The following is a 14,427-nucleotide window of genomic DNA, read 5'->3' as shown; positions in this document are numbered from 1 at the left end:
AGGTTCTACCATCACCATAGACAAGAGCATCCTCTACACCAAGAGGAGAGGAGGTTCTACCATAACCATAAACAGGGGGCATCCTCTACACCTAGAGGAGAGGAGGTTCTACCATCACCATAGACAAGAGCATTCTCTACACCAAGAGGAGAGGAGGTTCTACCATCACCATAGACAGAGGGCATCCTCTACACCTAGAGGAGAGGAGGTTCTACCATCACCATAGACAGGAGACCTCCTCTACACCAAGAGGAGAGGAGGTTCTACCATCACCATAGACAGGAGCATCCTCTACACCAAGAGGAGAGGAGGTTCTACCATCACCTTAGACAGGGGGCATATTCTACACCTAGAGAAGAGGAGGTTCTACCATCACAATAGACAGGAGGCATCCTCTACACCTAGAGGAGAGGAGGTTCTACCATCACCATAGACAGGAGGCATCCTCTACCCCTAGAGGAGAGGAGGTTCTACCATCACCATAGACAGAGGACATTCTCTACACCTAGAGGAGAGGAGGTTCTACCATCACCATAGACAGGGGGCATCCTCTGCACCTAGAGGAGAGGAGGTTCTACCATCACCATAGACAGGAGGCATCCTCTACACCTAGAGGAGAGGAGGTTCCATCATCACCATAGACAGGGGGCATCCTCTACACCTAGAAGAGAGAAGGTTCTACCATCACCAAAGACAGGGGACATCCTCTACACCTAGAGGAAAGGAGGTTCTACCATCATCATAGACAGGGGGCATCCTCTACACCTAGAAGAGAGAAGGTTCTACCATCACCATAGACAGGGGACATCCTCTACACCTAGAGGAGAGGTGGTTCTACCATCACCATAGACAGGGGGCATCCTCTGCACCTAGAGGAGAGGAGGTTCCATCATCACCATAGACAGGGGGCATCCTCTACACCTAGAGGAGAGGAGGTTCTACCATCACCATAGACAGGGGGCATCCTCTACACCTACAGGAGAGGAGGTTCTACCATCACCATAGACAGGGGGAATCCTCTACACCTAGAGAAGGGTTTGCCATCAACATAGACAGGGGGCATCCTCTACACCTAGAGGAGAGGAGGCTCTACCATCACCATAGACAGGGGGCATCCTCTACACCTAGAGAAGAGGAGGCTCTACCATCACCATAGACAGGGGGCATCCTCTACACATAGAGGAGAGGAAGTTCTACCATCACCATAGACAGGGGGCATCCTCTACACCTAGAGGAGAGGAGGTTCTACCATCACCATAGACAGGGGGCATCCTCTACACCTAGAGGAGAGGAGATTCTACCATCACCATAGACAGGGGGCATCCTCTACACCTAGAGGAGAGGAGATTCTACCATCACCATAGACAGGAGGTATCCTCTACACCTAGAGGAGAGGAGGTTCTATCATCACCATAGACAGGGGCATCCTCTACACCTAGAGTAGAGGAGGTTCTACCATCACCATAGACTGGAGGCAACCTCTACTCCATAGATAGTTTGCTATAGACAAATTACTGTAATTAATAACGATTTTAAAAAATGTGTTTGAAATAAAGTATGTGAAACTTTAATTGTCTCACTGCCAGATGCCACAGTCTGTGTCTGAGAGAGAAAATTTTCAAATTACAATTTCCATCTGCTCTATAATATATTTACTGCTCTCCTGGTCACTCCTGGCTCCTGCCCCTTTCTTCACTGGTGAAGTGTCAGCTCACTGCAGACAATCTCTCCCTCTGGCATCTCAATGCAGAGATGTGGCTTGAAATTTTCCTCTCTGGGCCCCAGGCAGGGGCATCTGGCAGGGAGCCAGGTAAAGTTTTACATACTTTATTGTAAACACGATATAATGTAGACCCTACCTTTTTTATATTTGACATTGTAGTGTCAAAATATAGTGTAGTATATTTGAATCCAATTAAATTGCAATACCAGACACCGCCAATAGAGGAGGAGCTACCATCACCATAGACAGGGGGCATCCTCTACACCTACAGGAGAGGAGGTTCTACCATCACCATAGACAGGGGGCGTCCTCTACACCTAGAGGAGAGGAGGTTTTACCATCACCATAGACAGGGGGCATCCTCTGCACCTAGAGGAGAGGAGGTTCTACCATCACCATAGACAGGAGGCATCCTCTACACCTAGAGGAGAGGAGGTTCCATCATCACCATAGACAGGGGGCATCCTCTACACCTAGAAGAGAGAAGGTTCTACCATCACCAAAGACAGGGGACATCCTCTACACCTAGAGGAAAGGAGGTTCTACCATCATCATAGACAGGGGGCATCCTCTACACCTAGAAGAGAGAAGGTTCTACCATCACCATAGACAGGGGACATCCTCTACACCTAGAGGAGAGGTGGTTCTACCATCACCATTGACAGGGGGCATCCTCTGCACCTAGAGGAGAGGAGGTTCCATCATCACCATAGACAGGGGGCATCCTCTACACCTAGAGGAGAGGAGGTTCTACCATCACCATAGACAGGGGGCATCCTCTACACCTACAGGAGAGGAGGTTCTACCATCACCATAGACAGGGGGAATCCTCTACACCTAGAGAAGGGTTTGCCATCAACATAGACAGGGGGCATCCTCTACACCTACAGGAGAGGAGGATCTACCATCACCATAGACAGGGGGCATCCTCTACACCTACAGGAGAGGAGGTTCTACCATCACCATAGACAGGGGGAATCCTCTACACCTAGAGAAGTGTTTGCCATCAACATAGACAGGGGGCATCCTCTACACCTAGAGGAGAGGAGGCTCTACCATCACCATAGACAGGGGGCATCCTCTACACCTAGAGAAGAGGAGGCTCTACCATCACCATAGACAGGGGGCATCCTCTACACATAGAGGAGAGGAAGTTCTACCATCACCATAGACAGGGGGCATCCTCTACACCTAGAGGAGAGGAGGTTCTACCATCACCATAGACAGGGGGCATCCTCTACACCTAGAGGAGAGGAGATTCTACCATCACCATAGACAGGGGGCATCCTCTACACCTAGAGGAGAGGAGGGTCTACCATCACCATAGACAGGAGGTATCCTCTACACCTAGAGTAGAGGAGGTTCTACCATCACCATAGACTGGAGGCAACCTCTACTCCATAGATAGTTTGCTATAGACAAATTACTGTAATTAATAACGATTTTAAAAAATGTGTTTGAAATAAAGTATGTGAAACTTTAACTGTCTCACTGCCAGATGCCACAGTCTGTGTCTGAGAGAGAAAATTTTCAAATTACAATTTCCATCTGCTCTATAATATATTTACTGCTCTCCTGGTCACTCCTGGCTCCTGCCCCTTTCTTCACTGGTGAAGTGTCAGCTCACTGCAGACAATCTCTCCCTCTGGCATCTCAATGCAGAGATGTGGCTTGAAATTTTCCTCTCTGGGCCCCAGGCAGGGGCATCTGGCAGGGAGCCAGGTAAAGTTTTACATACTTTATTGTAAACACGATATAATGTAGACCCTACCTTTTTTATATTTGACATTGTAGTGTCAAAATATAGTGTAGTATATTTGAATCCAATTAAATTGCAATACCAGACACCGCCAATAGAGGAGGATCTACCATCACCATAGACAGGGGGCATCCTCTACACCTACAGGAGAGGAGGTTCTACCATCACCATAGACAGGGGGAATCCTCTACACCTAGAGAAGGGTTTGCCATCAACATAGACAGGGGGCATCCTCTACACCTAGAGGAGAGGAGGCTCTACCATCACCATAGACAGGGGGCATCCTCTACACCTAGAGAAGAGGAGGCTCTACCATCACCATAGACAGGGGGCATCCTCTACACCTAGAGGAGAGGAGGGTCTACCATCACCATAGACAGGGGGCATCCTCTACACCTAGAGGAGAGGAGATTCTACCATCACCATAGACAGGGGGCATCCTCTACACCTAGAGGAGAGGAGGGTCTACCATCACCATAGACAGGAGGTATCCTCTACACCTAGAGGAGAGGAGGTTCTACCATCACCATAGACAAGGGGCATCCTCTACACCTAGAGGAGAGGAGGTTCTACCATCACCATAGACAGGGGGCGTCCTCTACACCTAGAGGAGAGGAGGTTCTACCATCACCATAGACTGGAGGCAACCTCTACTCCATAGATAGTTTGCTATAGACAAATTACTGTAATTAATAACAATTTTAAAAAATGTGTTTGAAATAAAGTATGTGAAACTTTAACTGTCTCACTGCCAGATGCCACAGTCTGAGTCTGAGAGAGAAAATTTTCAAATTACAATTTCCATCTGCTCTATAATATATTTACTGCTCTCCTGGTCACTCCTGGCTCCTGCCCCTTTCTTCACTGGTGAAGTGTCAGCTCACTGCAGACAATCTCTCCCTCTGGCATCTCAATGCAGAGATGTGGCTTGAAATTTTCCTCTCTGGGCCCCAGGCAGGGGCATCTGGCAGGGAGCCAGGTAAAGTTTTACATACTTTATTGTAAACACGATATAATGTAGACCCTACCTTTTTTATATTTGACATTGTAGTGTCAAAATATAGTGTAGTATATTTGAATCCAATTAAATTGCAATACCAGACACCGCCAATAGACAAGGGTGGCGCTGTTTCTTTACTTTTTTTTTTAATCTGGAAAAGTAATTATTTTCCAATTTTGTAAATCCCTTTTTAATATATCTAATACATCAAATGAGGCCAATTCAACTGGTAGAACTCATACTTTGTACTTTGTGCTCTGTAGTCTTTCAGAGATATTTTTTTGTGAATATTATCCAACAGTATCAATTGATTTAAATGAGGATAATTAAAGGTCATGGCATCTTTTATAGACCTCGGAGCGGGTCCCGGATGTGACAAATCCCATTTTATGATTCCTGTAAAGCCTCTGACCAGACGTCAAGATCAGCGACGATTTCTTTGTTGATAATTATCATTAACCATCATTGTCTGTATCAGTCACCGGAAGGGGGGGGGGTGTTTACAATGAAGATGGGGGTCATTAGCCGTATAATTGACATCAATAATATCTCAATTTCATCTCGATCTCCATAAAGCCTGTAAATAGCCTTTTACATTTGACCCCAATGAGTCATGAAACTCATTTACATCCACGTTAATTACAGATTTCATTAATACAGGGAGGAAGAAAAGCTGAAATTTTTAGAAAAATTGGAAAAAGTAAATATAGATTGGCTTGATATAATTTAACCAATTATAGACATTACAGCTACAATGTAACAAATGACATTCGCTCAGAGATATCGGTGATCGCTTCGTACAATGACCGTCACTTGTTCTGCAAAATGAAATACATTTCTATTTTCCTGTCACTGTCCCTCATCAGAAGATGAATGTGACCTGAAAGCTAAGAATCCAACACAAGTTACCGGTGTCTAATCCAATGAAGGGGATGTAGAGGTCACATTATAGTAAAATCCCCTTAACCCCTTAGTGACCAGGCTCATTTTCGCCCTGATGACCACAGCCTATTTTTCAGGTGTCACTTTATCCAGTTATAACTTTAGGAGCTTAAACTCACCCAAGTGTTTCTGAGTTTGTTTTTCCGTTACATTTTGTACTTCAACATAGTGGGAAATTTTGGTTGATTTATTTAGCATTTATTTATGAAAAAAAAAGGTGAGCTTGGTAAACATTTTGAAAAAATTTGCTATTTTCAAAATGCTAAATGTTCTGTTATTCGAGCAGATTTGAAGCCACAAGTCTGCTCATCACTAACTCCCCTGGAGAGATATCATTGGGGAGCAACAATCCCTGGGAAATGGGGGTGTGCCAGCGATGAAAGGGCATCCACGTAGCTGAGAAGCTACCCAGGACTTCTTTTATTATAACTCTATAAGAATCACAGTAATATAGAGTTGTAAAGGTTGTACTCAGACTATGTCACCAGAGTACCCAGACTAATTTGCATAACTGTTATGACTCTTTTACGCTTTTATGTAAAAGTCAAGCCAAAAGTTTTACACAGTGGGGGAGATTTACTAATTCTGGCGCAAGCACGTCTGTCGGCATCGGAGATCAGTCTCCGCAAAGCACAGCCCGATGTATTTAAAGGGAACCTACCACCACGAATCTACCTATAAAAGTAGATCGGGTGGTAGGTGGATGTATGGGACGTGAGGATAGCCCTTTTTAGAGCTAATCCTCACGTCCCCGCTAGCGTACCATAAACTTTATTGCCCTAATATGTTAATTTAATTAAGCGGCTACCGGGGCGTGGAGTAGCCGGACACGAGGCTACACGGCGCGGCTACTCCACGCCCCAGTAGCTGCTTTCCCCCGCCTACCCTGTGATCTTCGGCGCGCAGCTCCTGCATGCGCAGTAACTCCGGCCTCGTTCCCGAGATCGCGCATCTTGGCCGGAGTTACTGCGCATGCGCAGAACTCCGGCTTCTCGGACGAGGGCTCCTGGCAGCTGCGCGCCGAAGATCACAGGGTAGGCGGGGGAAAGCAGCTACTGGGGCGTGGAGTAGCCGCGCCGTGTAGCCTCGTGTCCGGCTACTCCACGTCCCGGTAGCCGCTTAATTAAATTAACATATTAGGGCAATAAAGTTTATGGTACGCTAGCGGGGACGTGAGGATTAGCTCTAAAAAGGGCTATCCTCACGTCCCATACATCCACCTACCACCCGATCTACCTTTATAGGTAGATTCGTGGTGGTAGGTGCCCTTTAAGTGGGGCAAGGCTGTTAGTAATTAATGGGTAGACGGAACTGATTAGTCGGGCGCCATAAAAATGCCGACATCAATGAGATGTGCGCCAAAATCTTACATGGACTGCGCCTTAATTTTGCTCTCTAACCAATTTTTTCTTGGTCTATCGTGCACCAAAAATTGCGCCTAAAAATGCCATCAAAATAAACATAAAAGTGGAGGATAATGTGGAAACGCCCAATTGCGCCAAAAAAGAGGGAGGAGTCACGATAGTCGGAAACATCTGTTCTTTCTGGCGCAAACTCATTATAAATGATCCGCAACAATTCTGCGCCAAAAAAACCCATTAAAATGTGTCTGATACTTCTTCCCCATAACTTCAAATTTTACAGTAAAATCTGAATAAGATGATACACATCAGGTAGTCAATTCGGTGAGTACACGCAACATTAATCCAAAGTGCATGATCATCTTGAGAGACTAAGACCTTATTGAGATATGTTCCTTCTTAGGGTGATCACCCATCATAAAGCCAATGAGCACATACTACACAATGCCAGTAAGTGCACCACAAAGAGAAAGCACAACACACTTGGAATATTCTGCAATTTATTGATTCGGAGCTCCACTAAGAGACAAGGGGGGACATTTATTGATGGTTTGCACCTGAATTTTATCGGGGATACAAATTTTTTTTGCGTCTGTTCCAAGAGATTCGCAGAGTGTCAGCACCACAAAAACCTCATTTTTCCGACACTGAGGCTATAATTTTTGTTTCTCAATGTGAGTGCAGTTTTTGAATCCCGACACTTTTCCCCCACTTTTAGTTTCCTAACAATTTTTGGCACATAATGAGACAACTCTACAAGTCTAGCAGCTTGTAAACCCCTTCGTGAATGTGGTTGGTCACTTCTGGCACTCATTTGTCCTTTTTTTACGGTTCACCAAATACATTAAGCCTAAAGTGCTCCACAATGTAAAATCTCAGTCCAAAAAACTCTCAAGTTGGCGCCAAACAAAAGACCTAGCACCACTTATTGATAAATTCCCCCCAATGTGTGAGGAGGGGTATCCATAGTACATACCATTTGATGTATGATCAGCCAGTGCAGTCATGAAGGTAACGGCAGGAGATGCGGCCAATCTGGCAAACTGAGCCGGAAGTAGAGGGGCGACACGGGCTTCAATTCTTGCCGGATGCCCTGGTGAGGTAATATTACAAACCCAATTACTTATAACAATAGACAAATATAACATGGTCAATAATAAATGATAAAACTAATTTACTATTGTTTTATGGTTTGGGAATAGACACGAGTCAATGTACTTGTCGGCTTGTAGATGCTTGCGCCATTTTTCAGGCACCAAAGAGAATCAAAATATTTTCTTTTTCACTTCGACCGAATCTTTTAAAATGGCGCTAACTGCTGGTGGCATTCATCCCAGAGCACAGGGAGCAGGGAAAGGCGAGAGACATGATAGAGGATCTGTTTATGAAAAACCTGTTATAGATGACAAGAAGGGATTATATACCAACTTCCAGGACAATTGGCGTAACACATTTTTTGAAAATCTGGTGAAGCTTTAGCAAATCTTGGACGATTTGCTATCTCTATATGGGAAGTATTATTTCCAGTCAACTAATCTAAATTTTAAGATTTCTTCATTCTTAAATACCTCAAATGGGAAAATGAGTTTAAAGATTAGCTAAAAAATGATAATGATTTTACCAAATTGTCATATACGATGTGGGCAACGTTCTATTTATATACAATGTGGGCAACGTTCTGTTTTTTACTCGGCTTTTTCTTCTACAAAGTTATGGTATTTTCTGTTCTGAAAGTGTTTGAGAAAAATCTTTCTCACCAGAGGTGAAGTTGGTGGAGACACTTACTATATCTGCCCTAAAGCTAAGTCCAAATTACTCTGCCCACAATTCCCATGATACCTTGTGTTCTCTCATTTAGTAATTTTGCAGCAAATCCAGTGAGATTGCTACAGGTAAATCCGGTGAACACTGCATAGTGTATGTACACGATGTATTTAGTGACCTGCCTGGCAGCTTTTATCATATGGAACATGTGATAATTGCTTGAAATCAGAAGTTAAACAGTTACCTGAAGTATATAGTCTGTGCTGTGTGAGTACTAAGGGTTTATAGCTTCTCTGCACTGTGCACAAAGTCCAATGTACAATGTGGGGAGAGGGTGCAGCATAAGGTGAAGAGAAAGGCAGAGAGAGTTCTGAAGAATCACGGACTGGGACTGTTTACAAATGTACAATTACTAGAAATAACCAAACATGGCAGGAGACCCAGCTAGTATAGAGCCAGGCTAAACTGAGGAGGATAGCAAAGAACCTGCTGAATATATGTAACAAAGGTAATGTGCAAAGTTGTTCTACAATGTTACAGTTGGGCTATAATCCGACCTGAATATAAGCCAAGGTACCTAATTTTACCACATTAACTGGGAAAACCTATTAACTTGTGTATAATCCTAGGGTGGAAAAAGCATTGGTGCCAGCACATACCCCAGCATATAGCTAGCCAGCATCCTGCTTCCCAATATATAGTCATCCAGCCCATGCCCCTATTATATAGCCAGACCATGCCCCTTGTATATAGCCTGCCTCCTGCTCCTAGAATATAACCAGCCAGACTGTGCCCCCCCCCCAGTACATAGCCAGCCCATGCCCCAGTATATAGCCAGCTAACTCATGCCTCCAGTATATAGCCAGCCTGTGCTCGTAGTATGTAGACAGCCCATGCCCCCAGTATATAGCCTGCTTTCTGCACCTAGTATATAGACAGCCAGCCCATGCTCCCAGTGTATATTTAGCCTCATGCCACCAGTATATCACCAGCCTGTGCCCCCTAGTAAATATGCCCCCCAGACAGCCCCTACTATATAGCCAGCATAGGTGCCCCAGCATATAGCCAGCCCCCTGTCCTTAGTATATAACTAGCCCCCAAGAAATAGCAAGCCAGACCCTTAGTTTATAGCTAGCCCATGCCCCTCAGCTAACCCCTAGTATATAGCCATCAAGCCAGCCCCGACTATATAGCCAGCACCTGCCCTTGTATCAAACCAGCACCTGGCCCTAAATATAGCCAGAACCTGCCCTGTATATAGCCAGAACGTACCCCCGAATATAGTCAGAACCTGCCCCCATATATGGAAAGCCCCTGGTAGCACCTTGCCGGCAGCTCCCACAGATCTTCTCTTCTTCCATCCGGCAATGGCAGGTCTGTGCTCGCTGTCCGGCGCACACTATGATGTCAGTGGTGGCGGACTTTATAGTCTGTGCACGGCGGGTGTTTTGCAGACCTGTCGCTGCTGGATGGAAGAAGAGAAGACCTGTGGGAAGCGCTGGAATGGTGAGTTTTTATTTATTTATTTTTTACTCAAGTATAAGGCAAGTCTGAGTTTTTCAGCACATTATTTGTTCTGAAACCCTTGGCTTCTACTTGAGTATATATGTTACCTACAATATGGATACAAGTTATTTTTCACTAGTAATCTTGTTTGTGATCCCAGAGCCCCCGTACAGGAGCTGTTGGCGCCCCCGACCCTCCTCATTGAGTTTCACTCTTGGCCGAGCTTTCATATGAGCGGCGTGACTCCCTATAGGACTCTTCTGGCTGTGACTTATCTCCCCAGAGAACAAAACAATTAAACACTTTGAAACCTACAATCTGATTCTTCCTGCTTCTAACATCAGCCATAGGGAAAAGTCTCCCCATACACGTTTGATTCTGCCAAAAATATTGGGTGTAAGTCTATTACAATCAAGAAGGATCAATCAAAGTCGCTCTCGACAGGAATATATTACGCCTGATAAAATGGTTCATGTCACAGCAGCTAAAACAGCATGAAAAATAAGTGGCTAATGAAAATATCATTTTTTGTGAATGAATCCTCCCGAACACGAGAGAAAAGTTTTTGCTTCCATTCATTACTAGCACAAAGCAGAGAATCCGTATAATTAATTTCAATAACTTCCCAACTCAGGGTCATTTATCATCGGTGACATTTATATCAATGTTTTAATGTAAATTCCAACTAAAAACTTTTTCTTAAAGGTGGCCATTAATCATGCTGAGGATTTCGGCAAAATGTGAGAGCACTTGTATTGGTCGCTGCCTCCATCCCGGTGAGGAACGTTCACAAAACATCTGACTTTACATTGTGTTTGAATATTTCTGGTATTTCTTACTAAACAATTCTGTTACAATTGTAGAAAACAGTGGAGATGTTTTTATGATTATCCTGGGGGTCCTTGTTGCTTTCCAGTAACCTTACCTTTTTGTAGTGTACATAGAAGTGCAGACTGTGAGAAATACTCATTTTCCACCAACTCTATTGTCTTGGTATTGTTACACTACATTGGTACTTCTTGTTTCCAATTTTTGGCTCTCCTTCTTGACTATTCCTTGTTTTGGCGATTTTGTACCAGATTTGCTATTTCTGTTGTGATTGTCAAGATTGCTGAGCTTCTTTTTGAGTTTGTTTGTCTTGCTTGGTGTCCACACTTTGATGTACGAAGGGACTGTCCTCGTGGTTGTCGCGTAATACCACAGAAATGCTGAGGCAAACAGGCAGGGATTTTGGAACACTGGAGTTCACTGTCCTGTGTGTTGTTACTCCAGGGTCGATTGTCCCCAAAACAGGTCCTGCTAAAAAACAGTAACCCTACTCTCTGGAATTTCAGCATATAGAGTATAGTATCGGTCTAACAATCAACCAGTAACTTTGACTAATTCGGATAGAAGGAAGCTTCTCACGGGATTAATACTGCCCCCTTTATCTACTGAATAAACAATCCCAGTTACAGATGCTGCAATGAGGATCCCACATAGATAAACGTAGATAGGAAAAGGAAGTAGACTATTTCTGTGCTTTCTCATATCAATCCCATGATGCCTCAACTTGAAAAGCTACAGACTTAATGAGAGTAATAGTGTAATTACATTTTATCTATATCGTAATAAAAATGTAGGGGAATGAGCCTCTAGAATGAATGGGAGATGATCCGCAATAATCTGGTTTGACCACCAATGTCAAACTGGAGCTGTTTCCTTCTGCATGCTCTGTATATCAGCTGCTGAGCAAAGCTGATCCGTGGGGGCATCAGGTGACACCCAAAACTGATTATCAGGACCTCTTATATGGATATGCAGTTGATAAATTTATTCTGGAAAAATCCCTTGAAGAATTCATTTCTGGACCCGCTGTTTGATTGTAGGATAAAGTCATATATGAATGTGTTACGTTTCTTTATCTCCATGTGATGAAGAAAATAAATGTAATGAACGTTGGATGTAAAGTCACACGAGGAGAAGCAGAAATCACAGTTATTCTCCACGAGCATTCGAAGCGCGGTTCATGGTTTGCAGCGTCTGTTTTTCAAAGGGCGATTATTCCACATAATTCCATAACAAGAGTTCAGTGTAACCTATAAAATGGGTAGCGACGATTTCTCTCCATGAGATGATCCGCACTTGCCTCCTGCTTTTGAATGTTAAATACACACAATCAGCAGTAATTGTAAAGTACGAGGACGCCGCCGCTCGAAAACGCATTTTGCACTTGGCAGAAATCATTGAACCAGGTGTTTAAATAGAAAAACAAGATCCTTTCATTAGTGAATCAAAAGAACCGAAGGAAAAAGATCTGCAATATTATCCGCAGTGTAATCCCACTTCTATGTCCCTGAGATGACTGGTCCTAACGGTGGAGATTTACTAAGAACATGGAGTGTCTAAAATTACAGTATTTTTCGGACTATAAGGCACACCGGAGTATACCTGCTAAAATGTCTAGGTTCATATCTAAGAACCCCTGGATTATAAGGCGCACCATCAATAAATGCCTGCTAAAACATTTAGGTTCATATATAAGGTGCACCGGATTATAAGGCGCACCTGATTGTAAGGATGAATGACCAGCAGGTGGCAGTCCTGTGAACAGTTCAAGGCAGCTGCTGTCTGTAAGTATGGCTCATATATAAGGCGCACTGCACTATAAGGCGCACCTGATTATAAGGATGAATGACCAGCAGGTGGCAGACCTGTGCACAGTTCAAGGCAGCTGTTGTCTGTAAGTAGGGTTCATATATAAGGCGCACCAGATTATAAGGCGCACCTGATTGTAAGGATGAATGAAAAGCAGGTGGCAGACCTGTGCACAGATCAAGGCAGCTGTTGTCTGTAAGTACGGTTCATATATAAGGCGCTCCGGATTATAAGGCTCACCTGATTATAAGCATGAATGACCAGCAGGTGGCAGACCTGTGCACAGTTCAAGGCAGCTGTTGTCTGTAAGTACGGTTCATATATAAGGCGCTCCGGATTATAAGGCTCACCTGATTATAAGGATGAATTACCAGCAGGTGGCAGACCTGTGCACAGTACAAGGCAGCTGTTGTCTGTAAGTACGGTTCATATATAAGGTGCACTGGACTATAAGGTGCACCTGATTATAAGGATGAATGACCAGCAGGTGGCAGACCTGTGCACAGTACAAGGCAGCTGTTGTCTGTAAGTACGGTTCATATATAAGGCGCACTGGACTATAAGGCGCACCTTTGAATTCTGAGAAAATCAAAGGATTTTTAGTGCGCTTTATAGTCCGAAAAACACTGTAAGCTAAATTTTTAGACAATTTCTGGGGCAATTAAGGAGGCGTGGCTATAAAAAAAGAATGTCCTAAGATAAAATTGTATCTAATCACCAAAGTTTTAGTCCATTATTCTTGCATGAACGAACCAACAGAAAGAAGGTGTAATGTACAGAGTGGCCTCCTGGGATTATCCTCAACCCCTGCCCAATATTATGGTCACCTGTATAGACACCAGGTACCTCTGGTCTCTATCTGTATCTTATATGATTCTGTAGCCTTTGGAGCATATACTATATTGAGTAACATTGCACTGATGTTTGTGCCCATTGTTGGGATGATTTATAGTTATATAATATCTGTAAGGGATTGGCCGCTTCTGGTTGCTTTTGTATTCTCTGTGACCTGTGAATGTCCAATTTCATTCTATGCCTTAAAGGGAACCTATCACCAGGAGAGCCATTTTTAGCACTCCCCCAGTCCCCACAGAGCATAGTACATACACTGCCAAAGTGTTTTTGCATTAAAAATTGGTTTTGCAGAAAAAAAGATATGTTATATTGTACCTTTCATTAGCATGTGCTGTGTGACAGGGCAGTTGCCCACTGGGTGGGGCTGGAAAGAAGCAGTTTCCCCCCCACCCTTGGGAAACAGCTCCTCCATGTGACCTTTTCAAATATATGAAAACACCCATCACTTGGCTTAGCGACGCCCCCTGCTCCTCTACAGCCAATCCCGAGTGAGGGGAGTTATTCATATATTTGAAAAGGTCACATGTTTCCCAAGGGTGGGGGGGAAATGCTCCTTTCCAGTCCCTCCTATTGGGCAACTGCCTAGTCACACAGCAGATGGTAATGAAAGGTACAATATAACATATCTTTTTTTCTGTAAAACCTATTTTTTATACAAAAACACTTTGGCAGTGTATGTACTATGCTCTGTGGGGACTGGGGGAGTGCTAAAAATGGCTCTCCTGGTGACAGGTTCCCTTTAACTTGCAATACATTTTCCTTTGTCATTTTTACCTTTGTCTATCTATACATTGTATCCATTGTACAATTTTTGTAGGTTTGGTAGACTGATGATTCTTCCCCATTTGTATTTATTTCAGCTAAGAAGTCTCTTTGCTAA

The 14,427-nt window shown here is 43.8% G+C and overlaps 1 protein-coding gene across 2 annotated transcripts in view; it reads right to left on the bottom strand.

Moving 5' to 3' along the window:
* Positions 1-14,427, bottom strand: part of TCERG1L (transcription elongation regulator 1 like) — a 174,836-nt gene that overhangs the window by 65,158 nt on the left and 95,251 nt on the right. The window contains exon 5 of one of the 2 annotated variants that reach the window (XM_072129349.1): positions 7,762-7,878. The exons of the other annotated variant lie outside the window; for it this stretch is intronic. Within the exon in view, the coding sequence (XP_071985450.1) occupies positions 7,762-7,878 (117 nt within the window). The remainder of the gene's footprint in view (positions 1-7,761; positions 7,879-14,427) is intronic. 2 annotated transcript variants of the gene reach the window in all.

This window comes from Engystomops pustulosus, chromosome 11 (genome assembly GCF_040894005.1).
Source record: "Engystomops pustulosus chromosome 11, aEngPut4.maternal, whole genome shotgun sequence".
Taxonomy (NCBI): Eukaryota; Metazoa; Chordata; class Amphibia; order Anura; family Leptodactylidae; genus Engystomops; species Engystomops pustulosus.
The sequence above is the reverse complement of the archived record's forward strand: the minus strand, read 5'-3'. Positions and strand labels throughout refer to the sequence as shown.